At 43.6% G+C, this 19,185-nt stretch overlaps 1 protein-coding gene across 1 annotated transcript; it reads left to right on the top strand.

Annotated features, from left to right (window-relative positions):
- Nucleotides 1-9,188: 9,188 nt before the first annotated feature.
- On the top strand, nt 9,189-14,509 carry LOC4327838 (protein ULTRAPETALA 1). Its single transcript, XM_015765911.3, has 3 exons — nt 9,189-10,121; nt 11,792-12,116; nt 14,029-14,509. The coding sequence occupies exons 1-3, from the start codon at nt 9,914-9,916 to the stop codon at nt 14,201-14,203; spliced, it is 708 nt and encodes a 235-aa protein (XP_015621397.1). The 5' UTR covers nt 9,189-9,913; the 3' UTR covers nt 14,204-14,509.
- Nucleotides 14,510-19,185: the final 4,676 nt, after the last annotated feature.

The following is a 19,185-nucleotide window of genomic DNA, read 5'->3' as shown; positions in this document are numbered from 1 at the left end:
GCTCGTTGCATCAACACTGGCGGAGCTAGAGATGGAGCATGATATCGACCGGTCGAGCTCGAGCTCAAGATAGGGGCCAAAGCCATGGGGCACAGGTGGTGCTAGCTTGGCTGAAGGGTGTTATTGCGCCGGCGCCGATACTGGTGGGACTCGAGGTCGAACGCGTCAGTGCTACGGAGGCTCGATGTGAAGGCCGATATTGAGTGGAGCAGTGGTGCCGGTCGGATGAGGTTTTCACCGGTGATGTCCCTGCAACATGGAGAAGTGGGGAGGGACTAGGGAGAGGGAACTTGAGGAAACAGAGGTCCAAACTGAAGCCGATTGTAAAATTAAGTGGTTCATAGCGGAAAAGTTAGATTGTCTCTGGTCCAAGGTGTAACACTGGTAAAAATATATAGGCCCAATATACAATTTACTCAAATTTAAATTGTTATTTTTAAAATCCTAAGAACGAGATGACTATGTAATGCTCCCTTCGTACCAAAATATAACAATTTTTAATGCTCTGGATTTGTCCAAAAGTATAAGAACTTCTTCATCAACATTCCATTCCCAACCTATCACAACCCTCTGCCATTCACTTTTTCCACGTACCTCAACTTCTCAACCAATCACAACATTTTCCTATTTAATTCTATCTATTTTCTTAATAATCGTATTCAACTCTAAAGCTTGTTATATTCTAGGATGGAGGTAGTAAATTTTAAAGAAAATTATGTGTAAAAAAATAGTTATATAGGCGCTAGCCATGTAATTGCGCGGGCCACACTATTAGATTTTAATGGACAATGCTAACAACTCGGCTTAGGCTGAGTTCGTTTGTGGGGTGGTTCCTAATCTCCACACGCTCGTTTCACATACACACGTTTCCCAAACCGTTAAACAGTGTGTTTTTTTAAAAAATAATAGAGAAATTGCTTTTAAAAATTATATTAATCTATTTTTAAGTTTTTGAAGCTATTATTTAATTAACCATTCACCAATCTACCACTTCTTTTTTTTTTGCATGGGATTTGTTCCCAAGCACACCAAAGAACACAGCCTTAAGATCAACAGTAAGTATTAGTACACTACACATCCCATTCTCAAGTTTATGGCACGGCAAAATTACAGTGCTGGAGTTCTAATGACCAAATAGCTCTGGCAAAAAAAAAAAGGGGGGGGGGCCTAAAATGATATAATCACTCTGGCCCAGAAGGCCTAAAATGTTCAAGGCAGCAAAGAGGCCTAGGCCGTCGGCGTTGGACTGGTTCACATACAGCCAAAGCCCATGGTTCACCAAATTGACAGTTCCCATCCATTTAGAGGCTGAAACGTGTGGACTTCGAGGCCTGGACACCCGTATACTGTCAGCGAAGCCGGACAATATTAGTACTGGGCATCGCGCAAGCTAAAGCATGCAAGTTGTTGAGTTTTGTTTGATTCTCGCGGTCGGGCTGCTGCCGCCGCTCGATTTTGTCGAGACCCAGGAAACGGCTGCCTAGTTGCCTGGTTGCCTTACCGACAATCTCACGGACATCACAATCAGGCCCTTCTAGGTTAACGAGTTGGATAACCGATGGCAAGTATTAGGGCACCCACAATGGTTATCTATAGGCTCTCTACAAGAGATCCATGTCAGCATATTTTCCTACTTGGAAGAGATTAAATGAAGAGAGAGAGTAAAGCTATCTACTAACTTGGAGATAGTCTATAGAGAAAAACGAGGCAATGCATTAGAGAGCTATAGATACCCATGTAGACATACCATTGAAGTGGTTTACTATTAATCTAGTCTATTGCTGAGATGTACATGTTTTGTTTTATAGATAGCACCTTACTTTACCATTGCGGGTGCTCTTAGGACACCCACAATGGTTATCTATAGACTCTCTATAAGAGATCTATGTCAGCATATTTTTCTACTTGGAAGAGATTAAATGAAGAGAGAGAGCAAAGCTATCTACTAATCTGGAGATAGTCTATAGAGAAAAACGAGGCAATGTATTAAAGAGCTATAGATACCCATGTAGACATACTATTGAGATGGTTTACTATTAATCTAGTCTATTGCTGAGATGTACATGTTTTATAGATAGCACATTACTTTACCATTGCGGGTGCTCTTAGCTACTGAGTTTCGCGCAATGATGATTTTGTTTATTCACATCGCGGTGCCGGTGTGGAATCTAGGCCGGTTTGTTTATGTGGGATACCGAAAACGAATCGCAGTCATGGACTTGATTAGGGAGAACAGGTCTCGGCGATAGGTCGAATGGTCGACTGACTCAGTCATTGATTGTGCCAAGAACAGGTAGGAGTACGTAGGAGCAGTAGAAGTAAAACGTGTCAGCATCTGGTAGTTGGTTTGGTGTAGAATAAAAAGCATTGACTTAAGCACCGGAGAGAATAAACCGTTCACATGATCTGAAGAAGCAGGACCGATGCTGATGCCCCTCGTTGCAGCCTCCAGCCCTCCAGCTCCAAGCTAGCAGGAGGTGCGTGCACTTTCAACTTCCAAGTGCCGATGGTGAAAAGCCGAGCGGTGTACGTGACGAATTCGCCACGGATCGACAGAAGTGGACGTGTGTTTTTTCTTGCACGCGGTTGGACGCGGCGCGTGGCGTGGCGGCTCCGCCGAAATTTTTTCTGCGGCGCGCAACGCCGTTTGGAGATGGGGGAGGGGGGCGCCGCATCCGGGGGGTTGTTAATGATGTACAGTGTCTGTTGTGGCTTGCGGCGCGGTGGCGAGTTGGCGACTCGCGGGGTGTTTTCGAGTTGGCAGCTATAGCAACGCCCCAGTGGGCGCGGGTGGGCGAGAGAGCGGCTACGCGTCGGGTTGTGGCGGCCCGGGGCGTCGCTCTCTTCTCCGGCCTGGCTTTTGCGGGTTGTTTAGATCGAACGATCGACCAATCAATCTTTATGTGTGTGCTTCCGGGCCGCAACGAAACTCCTGCCCAATTATTGGGTTAGGTTTTGGCACGTGTTTTGCCCTCTAATCGGCACAATTAGCAGTCAAAAGCTAGTAGTACTGCTAGTAAGTTTAATCAGATCCTTGCTTTTGAGCTCATCATTGATGGATTGAACTCCAGTTTGTCGTAGTTTTTTTTTAAAGTTTTTTTATAAAAAACACTCCGGTTTGTCGTAATTGGGTATTTATATTCCATTATGTTTGAAAAAAAAGGGTATGTCAAATGATTACATTAAAAAAATAGTCGAGTTAGCGTGAAACACAATAACAATACCATCAATTTGCTGCCCAAGTTGAAAGTCCTCTGGTTCCATTATCTTGCCTCATGATTCATGAAGAACATGCGATATTGCTTCATTCACCCTGCCAGCTCCTTCTGCATGCATGCATGAAAAAGTCCACTACTATGTGCCTAGCTTCTCCTATCGTGAGGGGTCAGGGATCTAAGCACGTGATTCAGCCTTTGCAGACGTACTCCCTCCATTTCAGAATGTAAGTCATTCTAGTATTTCTCGTATTAAATATTGATACTAATAAATCTAGACATATATATTTATCTAGATTCATTAACATTTATATGAATGTGGGAAATATTAGAATGACTTACATTGTGAAACGGAGGAAGTACTAAATTTACTTTCTGATATACTCCCTCTGTCTAAAAAAGATAAACTTTGTGTTTCCGTGTCCAACGTTTAACCGTCCGTCTTATATGAAATTTTTTTATAATTAGTATTTTCATTGTTGTTAGATGATAAAACATGATTAATATTTTATGCGTAACTTGTCTTTTTATTTTTTTTCATAATTTTATCAAATAAGACGGACGGTCAACCTTTGGATACAAAAATCTAGGGTTTGTCTTTTTTGGGGACGGAGGGAGTAGTATAGGAGTAAAACTGGCTTATTAATGCGGTCACAAAAGCACTTTGTGGTATGTATATACAACATCTTGGTCATATATAAGAGTAAAACTGTGATTATATGTTAATATTTAATGCGGTCACAACAATGTTGGGCCGTGTATCACTACCACGAAGGGGTACAGCTCGCGCTACCTCCGACACTTGTTAGGACGTCGTGTTACACTTCTCACTACCACGATTTTTCTTTTGTGCCAGGAAGTTAGCAGCGATCTCACCAAAGCACACCCCCAATGCGTGACACACCACATCGAGTGCGCGCGGACGTCCAACCTACCCTAGCGCGGATCAGTCGATCACCACGCACACCCGCACCGAGTCACCCACGATTACCGGGATTTGGCCGCGCAAACTCCACCGCGCGCGACTCGCGTGCACGATCCCCGCGCGCGTCCTCCTCGCCCGGCGGAAACCCGCGGGATGGAGAGGCGCTCGGCGCAGAAGACGATCGAGCCAGCCGGCCGGCCGGGCCGCGCGCCCGGCGAAACTCCCGTGCGCGAGACGGCGGGGGAAGCTGCTAGCAAAAGCCTGCACTGCATGCGAGGAACGCGACGAAAACAACCTGGCTCGTGATGTCACACGAGTCATATGCTGCAGCCGCAGCTGCGCTGCGCTGCAACACGCCGGGTGCAGGCGCCTTTCGTAAACAAACGTCCACACCGCCAGCCAACCCTCCTCCTCGTCAGCCTCAGCGCCCGCGGGGCCCGCGCGCCACAGGCCTTTTCCCTTTTCCCAGAAATGGCCTCCTCTCTCCTCCACTCCACGGCTTTTTTTTTTTTTTTTGAAAACACATCAACTTTATTAAGCAGGAACAGATCTAGGGAATAAACCCCATTACATATCCAAGCAAAAGAGCCATCCTTAAGAAAGGAGGGTTAACTGAACTACGAAAGCAACCTTCCTGAAATAACCTAACATCAGAAAAAGGAGCAAGTCGACAGGGATCTGCGGCGAAGCCGCGACGACTGCTACCCTGGGCCTCAAAAGATGTGCAGTCCGCTTGACAAACCGTTAATCCCCATCGGCTGCCTCCACGGAAACGGCACAAGACCGAGGTTTGATGCTGAGCCGTAGATTTTGGTGTGTGCGTCACCGGACTCAGCAAAGGATCCCCACGGGGCTCATCAGGTGGTCCGAGCTCAACCCGAATGACAAACCCTACATGGTTTCTTCTGTTAGGGAACAACAGGATAGATGAATCCGAAGAACAGCCAACCTTCAAGGAAGAAGCACTTGAATGGCTGCAAATCAGCTTCTGTCCTGCTGAGATGATGGAGATGGCTGAGAAAGAGATGGCCTGCACCATGAAACAACGACACAACTGAAAGCAACTGGAAGCAACGACGTGGGAGACAGCCCTCGCGCCGCCACTGTCGCCGCAGGCCGCGTCCACACCATCGCCGCCGCTACAGACTGGATCGGCGACGCCGCCGTCACCACGGGCCGCGACCGAGCCGCTGCCGCCGCTGCGGACTGGATCCGCGCCGCCGCAGACGCCACAGGCAGCGTCCGAGCCGCCGGCGCCGCCGCGGACAGGATCCGCGCCACCGCCGTCGCCACGGGCAGCGTCCGAGCCGCCGGCGCCGCCGCGGACTGGATCCGCGCCGCCGCCGTCGCCACGGGCAGCGTCCGAGCCGCCGGCGCCGCCGCGGACTGGATCCGCGCCGCCGCCGTCGCCACGGGCCGCGTTCGAGCCGCCGCCGTTGCCGCGGAGCTGGTCCGCGCCACCGCCGTCGCCGCAGATTGGATCCGCGCCGCCGCCGCTGCCGCGAACCGGATCCGCGCCGCCGCCGTCGCCAACCTTGTCGCCTCCACCGTCACCGGCCTCAATCGCGCCACCGCCACCGTCTTCAACTTCCATCGCCATAGAAACGAGAAACGGGAAAAACCCGACCTAACGAGACTAGCCCGACTACTATACTAAACTAGGGGAGGGGGACGACCCCTCTCCCTCCCGTCACCGGCGACGAGGCCGCCGGAATCGAGGAGGAAGAGGGGTCGAGAAAGGGGAATTTTACTGTAGCAGGCGAGGGAGGGTTCGAGAGAGTGTTCTCCGTGTGCCCCCTCCACGGCTTCACCCAGCGTATCAGCGGCTTCTCCCATCCAAAAAAAAAAAAAAAAAGCGGCTTCTCCCATGACGGGGCCCCGCGGCCGGTGATTCTGCCACTGCTCGGTGGACCCCACGCGACGAACCGAGGGCCCCGCGGGTCGGTGTAGGCGGAGGCTCGGGCCACGTTTCGCATCCGGGTGCGGTGCAAACTGCATAGAGGGAGGCCGGGAGCCGGAATCCGAGACCTCCCCCTACCGCCACGCCTCGTCCTCGCAGATACGACGCGGAGGCCGGAGGCCGTAGAGGCAGTTTTTGCGTTTCACCCCTGCAGTTTGTTCCAAAACATAAACTACTTTTGTTCCAAAATATAAAAAACTACGATTACACATTATATTTTATAGCTGTTCAAATGCATATTTAATATTAAATTTTATATTTTAGGACAAAGTAATTACTAGTACTACTATATATTTCTAGATACATGTGGTGTTTCTTATTTCCTTTTGCTTCACATAAGCGCCGGGAATGCATTCGTGGTTTTGGAACATAAGTTGTTCCAATTGAATTTTCTTTTATCCAGTGGAACAATAATACTAAATTCATCCAGACATTGGTTAGTTCATTCGGTAAAAAAAAGTAGAAGTGGTATATAAGCGCACAAAAATCCATAGGGTTATTTGACTTAGGTGTGTTTGGAAGGAGGGGAAATGAAAAGATTGAGAAGATGCGTAAAACAAGATAAACCATTAACATATGATTATTTGAGCTTAAAAAATAGTTTGATATGATTTTTAAAGCAACTTTTATATAGAAATTCTTTTTTAGGAAAAACGTCCCGTTTAATCATTTGAGAAGCGTACGAGTGGACAATGAGAGATATTTTTTCCTTTATTCTCCTAAGGAATGCTGCCTTAGCCATAACTCGACTAATATAACTGGCCAACAAAACATGGACTACAAGGATGGAAAATTTTAGCTAAAAATCGGAATGACAAGTTGACTAATAAAGTGGGATTTGGCAAAATAAAATAATTAACCAGATAACAGCACTTGTTTGGAAAGAAAAAAAGATCCATTTTGTCAGTAGCTTAGGGTTGCGTTATGTGAAGAAAAACGTTGAAGACGCGCACTAAAATTGTGATAATTAATGCTAGTAAGTTACATATAACACATTACAGAACACGTTGTGAGATTAATTGTATAAAAATGATTTGAATCTAGAACATCCGCTAGTGTTAATACCTGTTTCAAATTATCTGTTTTTCTAACTTTGTCATAACTCAAATATTTATATCTTGTGACTATCAATTTCTAAAAAATATATACTACTCACATCTCAAAATATAAGATCTTTAAAGATTCGATGCGAATATTAAGAATGCATATGAATTAAACTAGAGAAAGTTGTGATTGTTTAGAAAAAAAGTTGATGGAGAAATTAAATGAGGGAATGAATGCGATTGGTTGAGAAGAGAACATAGATGGGAAAGTTGCTATATTTGTAATATATTTGAATGTTAAAAGTTGCTATATATTTTAAATGGAGGGAGTATGTTTTTAGATTCATCAGGAGATATATTTTCATAATATATCATTCTGATGTTTAACTATACAAATTTTTAAAATATGATGATAAAAATAGAATTGTTTGATTTACGATAACCTAGAACAGAAATTAACTTTAAATAGATGGAGTATATTATACTAATTTTCTTGACGATGTACCGTAGGATATTTCTTTAATTTTTATTTCGTGGAAAACACATTGGCATCGCACATTATTTCGGAGTTCGAGTGTGTATTTAGTCCTGCATTTTGGAGAGTGGAATCTGAACGTGATGTCTCGTGCATGGATCCACGAAAACTTAGCTAAATAAAATATGCAAAAGCTCATTGTCATAGAGAAGTGCATCGGCTTTGCTTAAAAAATAGAGAAACTTCAAAGAATAAAGAATTAGACCAGATAGAGTAACTGGCCCTACCCACAAAAATAATCCAATACCAATAGCAAACTATTTTTTTCCTTCCCTGAGGGAGCTCCATCAATCATGATAAGAGATATCTTATGTTATTCCTTGAAAAAAAATAGATATCGTAGAAATACTTCATTAGAATTATATGTACCAGGACTTTAATATAGAGAAAACATTTATGGTGTGATAGTAAAACCGAGTATAGAGGTTATGTTATTCCTTGAAAAAAATAGATATAGTAGAAATACTTCATTAGAATTATATGTATCAGGACTTTAATATAGAGAAAACATTTATGGTGTGATAGTAAAACCGGGTATAGAGGTCTCACCTGTTTTTTTCCATGTGGCTTTTCTAATCCTTAGGTGGCCTATAATATATGCAGAATTATTCGGTTAGGTTTTATTGGTAGTAAGTTTTGTCATACAAATTGTTATAGAGCTCACAAAATAATATATGCAAACAATCACGAACATAATGATTTATAGTGCTATGAATGGGTCATTGGTGAGCGCAAGTAGGCGTCCGGAGTTGCGGGATCTTAGGTCGCTCATGAGTCTATATATATTTGTAGTAGTGTTATTTGTGGTATCCAATTATTTTTATTAAATTTTGTTTTTACTAAAATATAATGTTTTAATGCCAGCGAAAGAACACCTGTCACCGCAAGTTTTCGTTCTTTACAGGCTGTTCCACCACATATTACTCTATAGTGGTGTAAGAGGTTTAACCGTCAATACCTTGATATGGTTGAGTTGTTACAACGAGTAGTTACCAAAACCATCATATGTCACCATAAGTAGTAGGTTTACCAGCCAACAAATTTTTTGCAATTGAATCACCTCCGCTAGTGAATATTACTGGTAGCATGTATCTCGCATTCTTTCTTATGCACAACTATAAAATAATTTTTGTAGTTACTTTAGTTATAACACTTGGACTTAAAAGAAACTCAGCTGTATCTTAAAGAAAAATATAAAGCTCAACTGTAAAAATACATTTCAAGTCCTTTAGTAGCAGCTCAAACAAGCCTTCCATCTAATCACCACGACCGCAGCAATTAACTCTCACCAACAACCAACCATCCGCATAGGTTTTGATATGGCCATTCTCTATCTTGTTGGGAATCAAGAAAAAGACAGTAGTACTAGTGGAAGCGTAGTAATAACGAGAAAGTTTGAAGGGTCTTGCAGAGAAGAAACGCAAAAAACAAGGTCACACAACAAACACAGGACATCACCATCCCCCCATCCGTCTATAGGTTAAAAAGCCCAGCACCAAGCGCAACCATCAAGCTTTCGTCTCGGCAGCTCTTGGCTCCGCCTCCTATCCTCTCCTCTTCCCCTACTCTCCTCTCTTCTCTCTCTCCGCCTCCACCAGTCTCCCCCTCTCCCTCTCCAAACCCTCCATAGCTATAGGCAGCAGCTGGGGGTGCTGGCGGCGTTGAGGCATTCTTGAATCCGGCGTGGTCGCTTCCCCAGATCCATCTTTTTTGGATCGTTTCTTCGGGCGATTTGGAGGAGCAAAGAAAGCCCTCCCAAATCGCAGAAAGGAGCCGCCTTTGCGAAGCTCCTGCTGCCTTCTCTGCTCGTTGTTCCTGGCCTGGGATCACATATCCCCGCAAGGAAAAAAAAGGAGCCGCCTTTGCATTTATTCTTTTGGCCCCTTGGGAGATCGCCCTCGTCAAGATTTGGTGGGAAGTGGGAACCCAATTCGCTCGCGGTTCTCACTTCTCCTTGTGTGGAAAGGCGCCGCTTTGGCTCCTGTTTCCCCCCACCGCTCGCTCCCGCGCCGCTCCTCTCCCTATATATCTATCTCTCTGACTATCTTGTTCACATACGCCTGCGCGCCTGCCTAACTTTGTTTTACTTCGATCCATCCACCGGTTTTCGGCATCCCCCGTCTCGGCATTTGATCGTTGCTTAGTCGCTTGTTGATTTGACGCAGGCCAGATCGCTGTCTGGCGCTTGTTTTATTTTGAGTTGTTGCGGTGTGTTTGCTGTTCTTGGTTGGAGGCATGGCTGCGGCGGCGAACGGAGGTGGCGCGGCGCTGTTCAGCGAGGAGGAGCTGCGGGACGTCAGCGGGGTGCGCCGGTGCGAGGATTTCGTGGAGGTGACGTGCGGGTGCACCAGCCACCGCTACGGCGACGCCGTGGGCCGCCTCCGCGTCTACGCTTCCGGCGACCTCGAGGTCAGCTGCGAGTGCACGCCCGGGTGTCGCGAAGGTCCGTGCTCGCCACTGTGCATCATCAGTACACCACGTCCTTTTTGCTTGCTTGCTTGTTTGTCTCGTTGTTCTTGATTTCATGTCAGCGCGCGCGTCGGTGCACGGGTGGTGTTTGATCTCTTTGGTTGTGGCGTCTTGCTCCCATGACTGGACCTGCATGCAATGCCGGCTCATGCGCCTCGCCGCTGCCTGCGCCCAGCGTCGCCTGTTTCTTGTACTTTGTACCATGCTCCTGCCCATGCATTGCTAGTCTGGCTCGCGGGACTGTCGATTTCGGCAATTAAATCATCCCCTTTTCTGCAATCTGCATGTTCATGATGTATCTTTTTTTTTAGACATGTCCATGATGTATCTGAGCGTAATATCGCCTGCATCTTACCTTTGGTTTAGGACCATTAGGTTCCTCTTCTTCTGTGGTACCTAATGCACGTAAGTTGAATTTTGACATTGTGTACTCCCTGCATGCTGGGGATGATGAGGTTCCCCTCTGTTCAGTGGCTGTGTTCAATCACTCACATTACATTGCTACGTCTCTGTTTAGTATGAGGTTTTCTTTCGTGTGAGAGCTAGCTTGGGCCATGTTCTGGTTTGTAGTTGCATGCTGCTCTCTTATGCAAATGTGTGAAATTGATAATTGCGATCTTGACTCCAACATAGGATGCTTGCGTTTGATGAGAGCGGAATGGAAAACTTACTGTTGTGTTGTCTCTGTTCTAATGTTGTTACCTGGTGGCTATATTTTTTTTGTTTCCGAAAGCTGTAGATGCTGCATTCAGTTTCTCTATCCCCGATGTCTGTATTTCAGTGTGTGTCCGTACTGTGCTGCAAGTATATTTAGTTGAGGCATATAACATCAGTGCTATCACTGTGGATTTTACAATACATTATACTCCTCCTTGAATGGTCCCCAGAGTGTTGATTGCAATGGTATGTAGGTACACACAATATTTGTTTTTAACATATTTAATACATGAACCAAGATAGTCTTGCTTTAATCAAATGTGGTTTGTACTTGTTCTAGCATGGTTCACCCATGTAACTGCAGAGATGTGTGAAGTGATAATATCATAGGCAAAGCTAAATATAGCAACAACTTATGACTACCCCATCTTGTAACTTATGTACCACTGCACCTTTCAGTTTTCAAGGATTATGAAATCTAGATATAAGTGTGATATAACAAAGAAAAATTGTCTAGATTAAAATATGCAGTTCTTTTTTTTTTTGTGATAATTTATAATGAAGGCCTTCAAGCATTATTAGCATGCCCATTTATCTGGGAGCATGCACTGTGGGGTTATCTATATATAGCTGGGAATTTCTTTGTTCAGCATGCTATTGCTCTAGGTTTGCATGCAACTATATTGATTTAACTATTTAAGTAAAGGATGTTGTAGATGCATGTATTTCCAAGTTAACTTTGCAGTACTTGCTTTTACTTTATTCTTTTGGGAAAATCTGTTTCCAGTTACATGTTGTACATGGCATCGCTTTGTTGTCATATTTCTCTATCTTCTGACTGTATCCAAATGCAAGTAATATCTTTGTACTAGTATAGTACTATTACAAGCATTGTACAAAATCTTGGTAATATATGCCAGTTGCAACTATTATCATGCTTTTTAAGCGCATAACTGCCATTTAAGTTTTGTAAGTTGAAATTTGCAGACAAGTTGACGCCTTCTGCCTTTGAGAAACACTCTGGAAGGGAGACTGCTGGAAAGTGGAGGAATACTGTGTGGGTCATGGTTCAAGGAGAGAAGGTTCCATTGTCAAAGACAGCTCTGCTGAAATACTACTCGCTGTCTCACAAATCTGCTAATGGTTCTAACAAAGGCCGTAATGGTCGCCTGTCACACCGAGATGAGTTTATTCACTGTACGGAATGTGGCAAGGAGAGGAGGTTTCGGCTCCGGTCTAAAGAAGAGTGCCGTATTTACCATGATGCTCTTGCTAAACCTAACTGGACATGTGCTGATTTGACAACTGATAGGTATGTACTGTCACCGCTTGTGTTAGTTAACAGTCTAGCTTGCTAATATCAAGCTATACTGTTTGCCGAGATATATGATATGTTCATGTCATTGTTCCAAAGTTCATGCCAACCTACTGTCGGGTTCTTATCGTTTTTCTTTTTGTTAGTGGTATTGCGGATACTTCTTGTTAAGTGTTATTATTGGAGAACAGCTGCTACAGTTGTGCTATTTTATTTTATTATTATTTTTTGCTTTACATGTCCATCCTTTTTTTTTAAAAAAAAAGAACACATTGACATAATTGCTAGTTTTCTTATATTTCTGTGCTTTGTTAGTTGATGAAATTGACACGTGAACTAAATATTGGTGGTGCGCATACCCTTTGATTGCTGGAGTACACTTAGTGTCCATATGCATGTTACTTTTCTGAGTTTCTCAACTGGTAGCCATAACAATGATAGTGACACAAGTTAATGAAAATCCAGCACTCCAGCCGCAGGCTTTGCAATCCAAGATGGCAGCCCATGTATCTCTAGTTCTCTCTACCATGACCATGATTGGTATTAGCGTCTCTGGTAGCTGCCTGTTTCAAGCCTGCAATATAACAACTATGAATTATTGATGCACTGCGAAATATTTATGCTAATTACCTTAATCAATGTTTTGCACAACAAAATTGTGCACATACTCCCTCTATCTCCCAAAAAAACTCAACTTAGGAGGGGATGTGACCCCATCCCCTCCTAGGACAAAGGGTAGTCCAAATTCATTGTCCTAGGAAAGGTCACATCCCCTCCTAGGTTAAGTTTTTTTTGGGACGGATGGAGTAGTTGGTAATTATCTGTATATTATAAGACACTTTGACTTTTTTCTAAGTTAAGCTTCTTCTAGTTTGATCAAGTTTATAGAAAAACATAACATTTTTAACACAAAACTAACTTACTATCAAAATATATTCGATGTTAGATTTAATGAAACTAATTTGGTATTGTAGATGATGCTAAATTTTACTCTCTCCATTTACTTTTGATAGTCATATTTCATCTAATTCTACTTATCATCCATCTAAACATGCTACTAGTTATTCCTCGTAAACAAGTGATTCAATAATATTTATATTTCTCGATGCTCATGTAGCTAATCTTGTGTGGAAGAATGTAGAGTCATGCATTAAATCCAAGAAAGTCATTAAGATGATATATTGTTGGATTGAAATATACCTATTAAAAATAATTTTTTCAGATTTGGAAATATGCTTATCAAAAGTAGATAGAGGGAGTATATATAATTGGTCAAAGTTCAAGAAGTTTGATTTGAAAAAAAAAAATAAAACGTCTATAATATGAAACAGAGAAAAGGAGGGGAATTTAGCCCATAAATGCCCTACAGTGTCTGCATGATCAAACTGCAATTGTAGGAAACTACTAATGCTTTACAGTTAACGTATTAGTAGTTTAGTACTATGTCTTTGGTTTTCTACTATCTACTGTGGGAGTAGCAAAGTCGAAACTGCTGCCCTGTAGTGCCGTCTGTTGGAACTGTTGCTATGCAAGTTTCTCGCCAAACACTTCCAGATCTCTGCAGGGTCATGTACTCATGCGGCCTGTAGCCACAGGACACATTCAGTACTGTATCCCTGTAGCATTCAGTAGCATGTAGGGAAAATTTTCTAGGATCGCTGAAGGGTGCTGTTCCTTCAGTAACATGAGTACATGCATTCTAAATTTGGCTGCAATGTTTACATTAAATTTTCCTTTAAAAAAGAAGCATTGCTTTGCCTAGTGACCAGTAGTGTACTTTTATGCACCGTTACCTGTTCTGTGTTCCTTCCATCCTCAGTTTGACATTTCTTGGTTTTCCATATTTCATATATTTGCTTTGTTCTTGTGTACATTTGCATATATATATAACCTTGATTGATCCCACCAGGGTCACCTGCGGCGATGAGGAGGAGCGCGCGAGCCGCAAGGTGCTGAGAGGCTGCTCCCGCTCCACGTCGTGCACCGGCTGCGTGAAGTGCGTGTGCTTCGGGTGCGAGATCTGCCGCTTCACCGACTGCGGGTGCCAGACCTGCGTCGACTTCTACCATAACTCCAAGGAGTAGGAGGATGAAACAATGCATGAAACACCACCATGGGACATGGTAGGATGAAACACCAGCATGGTCGATATACCCTTGCAGACCCAGATGTTTTTTAGTCAAACCCCCCAGGTCCAATGATTCCCCGGCTTCACTGGGGGGGGCCTCCTATTCTGAGAACTGAGATGTTCTTTGACTAGCTTCTTCCCATAGACAACAACTAGTACCGGGGAAAGCCGGCCGATTTTTGCTTCATATAATTTACCAAAATTCTATTCATGTTCATTTTAGTACATTGCTGGGGAAGTGAATCGGTTGCCATTGGTTGAATCTTTGTATGCAATGCAATGCAAGGGGGTTTCGGCGTCTAAGGGTGTGTTTTGGATGGAGGGATATGGGTAGATAGGATATGGCGGCCCATTTTTTGTGGGTGTTTGGTTCCTGGGCAGGGGTGGGATGGGGCGGCCCGGGGAGGAATATTCCCCCCAGATGCCGGATGGGGGGATCCGGCCGAATTGGCCGGATGCAGCCGCCCGAGCGCTCGGGCGAGTAGGGGTGAGCGACATGTGGGTCGCGTCACCCCTCTCACCACGAGGCGAGCTCGGCGGCTAGGCAAGGCGACGACCGTGGAGGCGAGCTCGGCGGCGGCGGCGGCTAGGGCGAGCCGGCGACGAGAGAGGAGGTGAGCCGGCGACAACCGGATCTAGGGGGGCGCCGGCGAGAGAGGGCGAGCGGCGGCGTCCAAGGAGAGAGGGCGAGCGGCGGCGGCCGGGGAGAGGATACGAGGCGGCGGGGGAGAGAGGAAGCGCGGCGGTGGGGTTGCCAGCGAGAGGAGGCGAGCGGCGACCGGCGATTTCGAGAAGGCATTTTTTTTCTCCTTCCCCTTTTATTTCTTTCTGCTTTTTTATTTCTATTTAGATTTTTTTAGTAGATTGATATTTGTTGGGTGAGAATTTGGAGGGGTATACTCACCACCTGTAATGAAAGGGTGATTGCAACCACTCATCCATCCCACTCCAACCAAAAAAAAAATGGATCACCATATCCACTTTCATCCCTACAACTAAAAAAACTGGATCGCCGTATTCACTCCACCAAACAAAAAACTGGATCGCCATATCCAGTAAAATATAGACCATCATATCCCATCCAACCTTGACCGGAAACCAAATACACCCTACTAAAATGCTTGAGCTCGCGATGGATCGCTTGGATGGATGCGCTCCGTGAGCTTTGGTAGAAATGTCGCGAGCGGCATGCGCACGTAGCATGGGGATGTTGTCCAGTGATGGCGATATTATTCGGGGTCCCCCTACCGCGGCAGCGCTGGTTGCAGGGCACGTCACACCACCCACGCGGCGCCAATGAGGCGGCGGTCGTGGCTGCCGCGCGCGGCGCGCGCGCCGCGGGATCATTCGCGCGGCCGCGGCCGCGGCCTCGCGCTGTTGCGCACTAGGCGTCTGTCTGTCATACGTCGCGCGACCCCCACGTCTCTGCTGCCTTTCCGCTGTGGATTGGTTGGTGTTCGCGCTCTCTCCACTGCTGCGCGCGGCTGGTGGCCCAGAGAGCCGGCGCAGAGAGCGGCCGCGGGAGTTTGCCCTTGTCAACTTGTCGCTTGTCCGCGAGCGGTGGGGGTGAAGCGACGGCGTCTCCCGAGGCCGGTGTCCTGCACGAGTGATGAAGCGACACCGGCTTCGTACTGGCCGGTGTGTCTCAACCCTGGTGCGTACGGACGCGCTGTACGATGGTTCACCAGCTCAGAGACGTGCCATGTACTGTACGATGTGGCTCACCGGCTCAGAGACGCCAGAGCAGAGACTAGTACTCCAGTACTAGTAGGTTGGTTTCGCGTATAAGACGGAACAAAAAGCGGTTAGTACCGAGTACACAGTGTTAACGCCGGCTCTTCCTGCTGTGCAACTACAGTGGAGGGCGCGCGTCCGGGCTCCGGGGTAACCACCACGTACTACTTGAGCAGTGGAAGGCACGCGACGGATGTGACAGGAGGCACGGTGGATCCAGCAAGAGATTCGCTCGCCTGTCAGCCACTGTACCTATAAATCATTTATAGTCAATTTATACACCAATTAATTAACACCAATTAGTTATAAACATATATTACTTTATTAATATTTGATCCCACATGTCATATACACATTGCGTCTTAGAGTTCGTGCTACAGCTAGCTACTCCCTCTGTACCATAATATAAGAGATTTTGAGTTTTTACTTACACTTTTTGACCACTCGTCTTATTAAAAAAAATAAAATTATATTTATTTATTTTTACTTACTTTATTTTATTATCTAAAATACTTTAAGCATAACTTTTATTTTTTATATTTGCACAAATTTTTTTTAATAAAACGAGTAGTCAAACGGTACAAACAAAAACTCAAAATCTCTTATATTATGGGATGGAGGGAGTACAAATCTATAGTCAGCTTCTCTTGTCTCTTCTCTTTTATCTTGTAATGTGCTTATAGTTGGCTTATAGTCTGCTACTACATGCTCCAATACTACTAGCTACAACATCCATCCCAAATAAGTTTATTTATAAGTTTTTATGTCCAACATTTAACTATTTATTTTATATGAAAAAAAATAAAAATAATAAGGCCCTGTTTGTTTCAGCTTAAGATTATTGTAATCTAGATTATTAAATCAGATTACTCTAAGCTGGATTATAATAACCTGACATAAAATAAGCTACGAGTTGTTTGTTTCTCTAGATAATTAGAGGCATCTAAGCGTAGTGGGTCTTTAGCCACTCAATAATCTAGAAAAGGCTCCTTTAAGAGAAGATTATTGGATTATAGTAATCTGGCTTTATAGATTATAATAATCTAGCATAATAATCTACTTGTTTGTTTTAGCTTACTTCTAATAATTCATATTATAATAATCCTAAGCTGAATAAAATAGAGCCTAAATCGCACATACGTTGGACACATAAACCACGAATAAATTTATTTTGGATGGAGGATGTAGCTGCCACTGCCAAGATCAAATACTAGTACAGTGGTACGAGTACTGCACCGGGAGCTGTGGCGTCTGGGCTGGCTAGATGATGCAGCCGAGTTTGCTGACGTGGGTGAGTTTGTGGCTGACAAAACTCTCGCGTTCGTCAAAAAGTTGTCATAAAAAAGGCGGTTCACTCTCTCAGCCTCGCAGCATCGATGGTGTGCGGTGCGGTGGAATCTCGCCATGCACCGCGTCGCAACACACAGTAGTTGCACAATTGAAGCCTGCCTCTGCCTGCGCCAGCAGAGCATACATGTACCGATCGATGTACTGTACGGCCACACCCACACGGGACTACGGATGGACCGACATACATATACGGATCACCAGCCAGCAATTGTTACCTGCTAAAGCGCCAAGGACTCTGCTGAACTTGCAGCATGGATCGGCAGCCTCAGATGCGTGGATCTAGCTGGACATGCGCGACGGAGGGAGACACTGGCCAAGCGATTTTCTAGCAGATGCACGGTAGTGAACTGTGATCATGGAGGGACCGTCAGGGTCTAATGGTACAACTGTACAAGCGTACACCACTACAACTAGCTACAACGACTATCTGAACCTCTCTCTCCTAACAGGAAGGTGCCCGCTCATTAATGTGTGAAAATTTTTTTACGAATGCCCATGTGAGGATGTCTTTCTAGTAAAAATATTTCTTTTACTATATCATGAACAAAATTAAATTTATTTAATGTGCTTTGATCAGCTGTTATGATTTTTTTTCAATTACCTTCGCAGCATATAAATTCTAAACTAAAATCACTTTAAATCGCATAATTTTTAATTTATGAGAAACTTGTGTCAAAAAAATAGATCTTTTTCCTATGAAAGTCCAATTTGTTTTTGTTATATTATGTTTGAAATTTTAGATATGTTCATTCTATTAGTCATGCTAATAAAATGTTTGAAAATTTCTATTTAGAATGGGTTTAAAACCCAACAGTTTTCATTCTTTTCATCTTCATTTTTTAAGAAAATGGAGAATTCCACTCTATGAAACATCCTTGAAATGATTTGATCTCTATAATTGAAGATAAAAATATAAGTGGGTTAAGCCTACAACCCAACATAGGATAAATATGTCCATTCTAAATTATCTCTCTAATTAAGTAAGGAAAAATAAAATAGAGGTTGTAGTATTTTTTTAGCAAATTACCACTAAACTGAAGTGTCATGTAACAAATATACATTTCTATATTATTCAATGCTAAATGTGAGGAACTTACGATGTACCATAGCAAGTTTTACCAAAAAGAAATAAATGGATATGGTCTTTTAATTCCTATCAGGAATTGACTTATATATTGCCGAGGCCACATCATGTCTGTTTCACTGCTAAGATTTATTGGTGCAACCCACGTTCTTGGTATGATTGGTATGATATTCAACTGGCCACATTTTTATTTTTAAAATGTTGTCTATAAAAAATAATGCTAGATGGGGTACATGTTATGATGTAAAAAAAGAATATCATTTCAATATTTTTATTTAATTTATCAGTGACTTCATAGATCATATATATAATTTAGATGGTATAATCATCTTAAGATTATTTATTTATCTCCTAAAAAGATCATTTATTGATAAAAGCATCAATATCAAATTGTATGGGTAAATAGCTCCTATATACATATTGAGAAATAAATTAATTAAGTTGATAGAAAATCGTTAGATGTCTAATGGGATATAAGTAATAGGTCAACCAATTGTATAAAAAAATCATGTGGGATATTTTGATTTTTAGTGAGAAATTTTAGTAGTTTCTTTTATTTAGTGGACGCCTCAATACATATATGGGTCCAGAATATAATTTTTCTATTAGCATTTAAATATAGTCAATATTTGTATTAAATTATTGATTTCAATAGAAAATATAATAGTTCAAATAGATCATAAGAGACACAGGGACAACTAGCTAGACCTGATAGCTAGATCCGTTTGTGAGAAATTATTTAAGCAAGACAAGTACAAGCAACTTATAAG

Source organism: Oryza sativa, chromosome 1 (assembly GCF_034140825.1).
Source record: "Oryza sativa Japonica Group chromosome 1, ASM3414082v1".
In the NCBI taxonomy this organism is placed as follows: domain Eukaryota; kingdom Viridiplantae; phylum Streptophyta; class Magnoliopsida; order Poales; family Poaceae; genus Oryza; species Oryza sativa.
This window is presented reverse-complemented; position numbering and strand designations above follow the sequence as displayed.

What these genes read in the sequence shown, in the direction of transcription:
- LOC4327838 (XM_015765911.3), top strand. Translation starts at nt 9,914, where the DNA reads ATGGCTGCGGCGGCGAACGGAGGTGGCGCGGCGCTGTTCAGCGAGGAG. An exon ending in CACGCCCGGGTGTCGCGAAG is followed by an intron (nt 10,122 to 11,791) that starts GTCCGTGCTCGC and finishes TGAAATTTGCAG; the next exon opens with ACAAGTTGACGCCTTCTGCC. An exon ending in GCTGATTTGACAACTGATAG is followed by an intron (nt 12,117 to 14,028) that starts GTATGTACTGTC and finishes TGATCCCACCAG; the next exon opens with GGTCACCTGCGGCGATGAGG.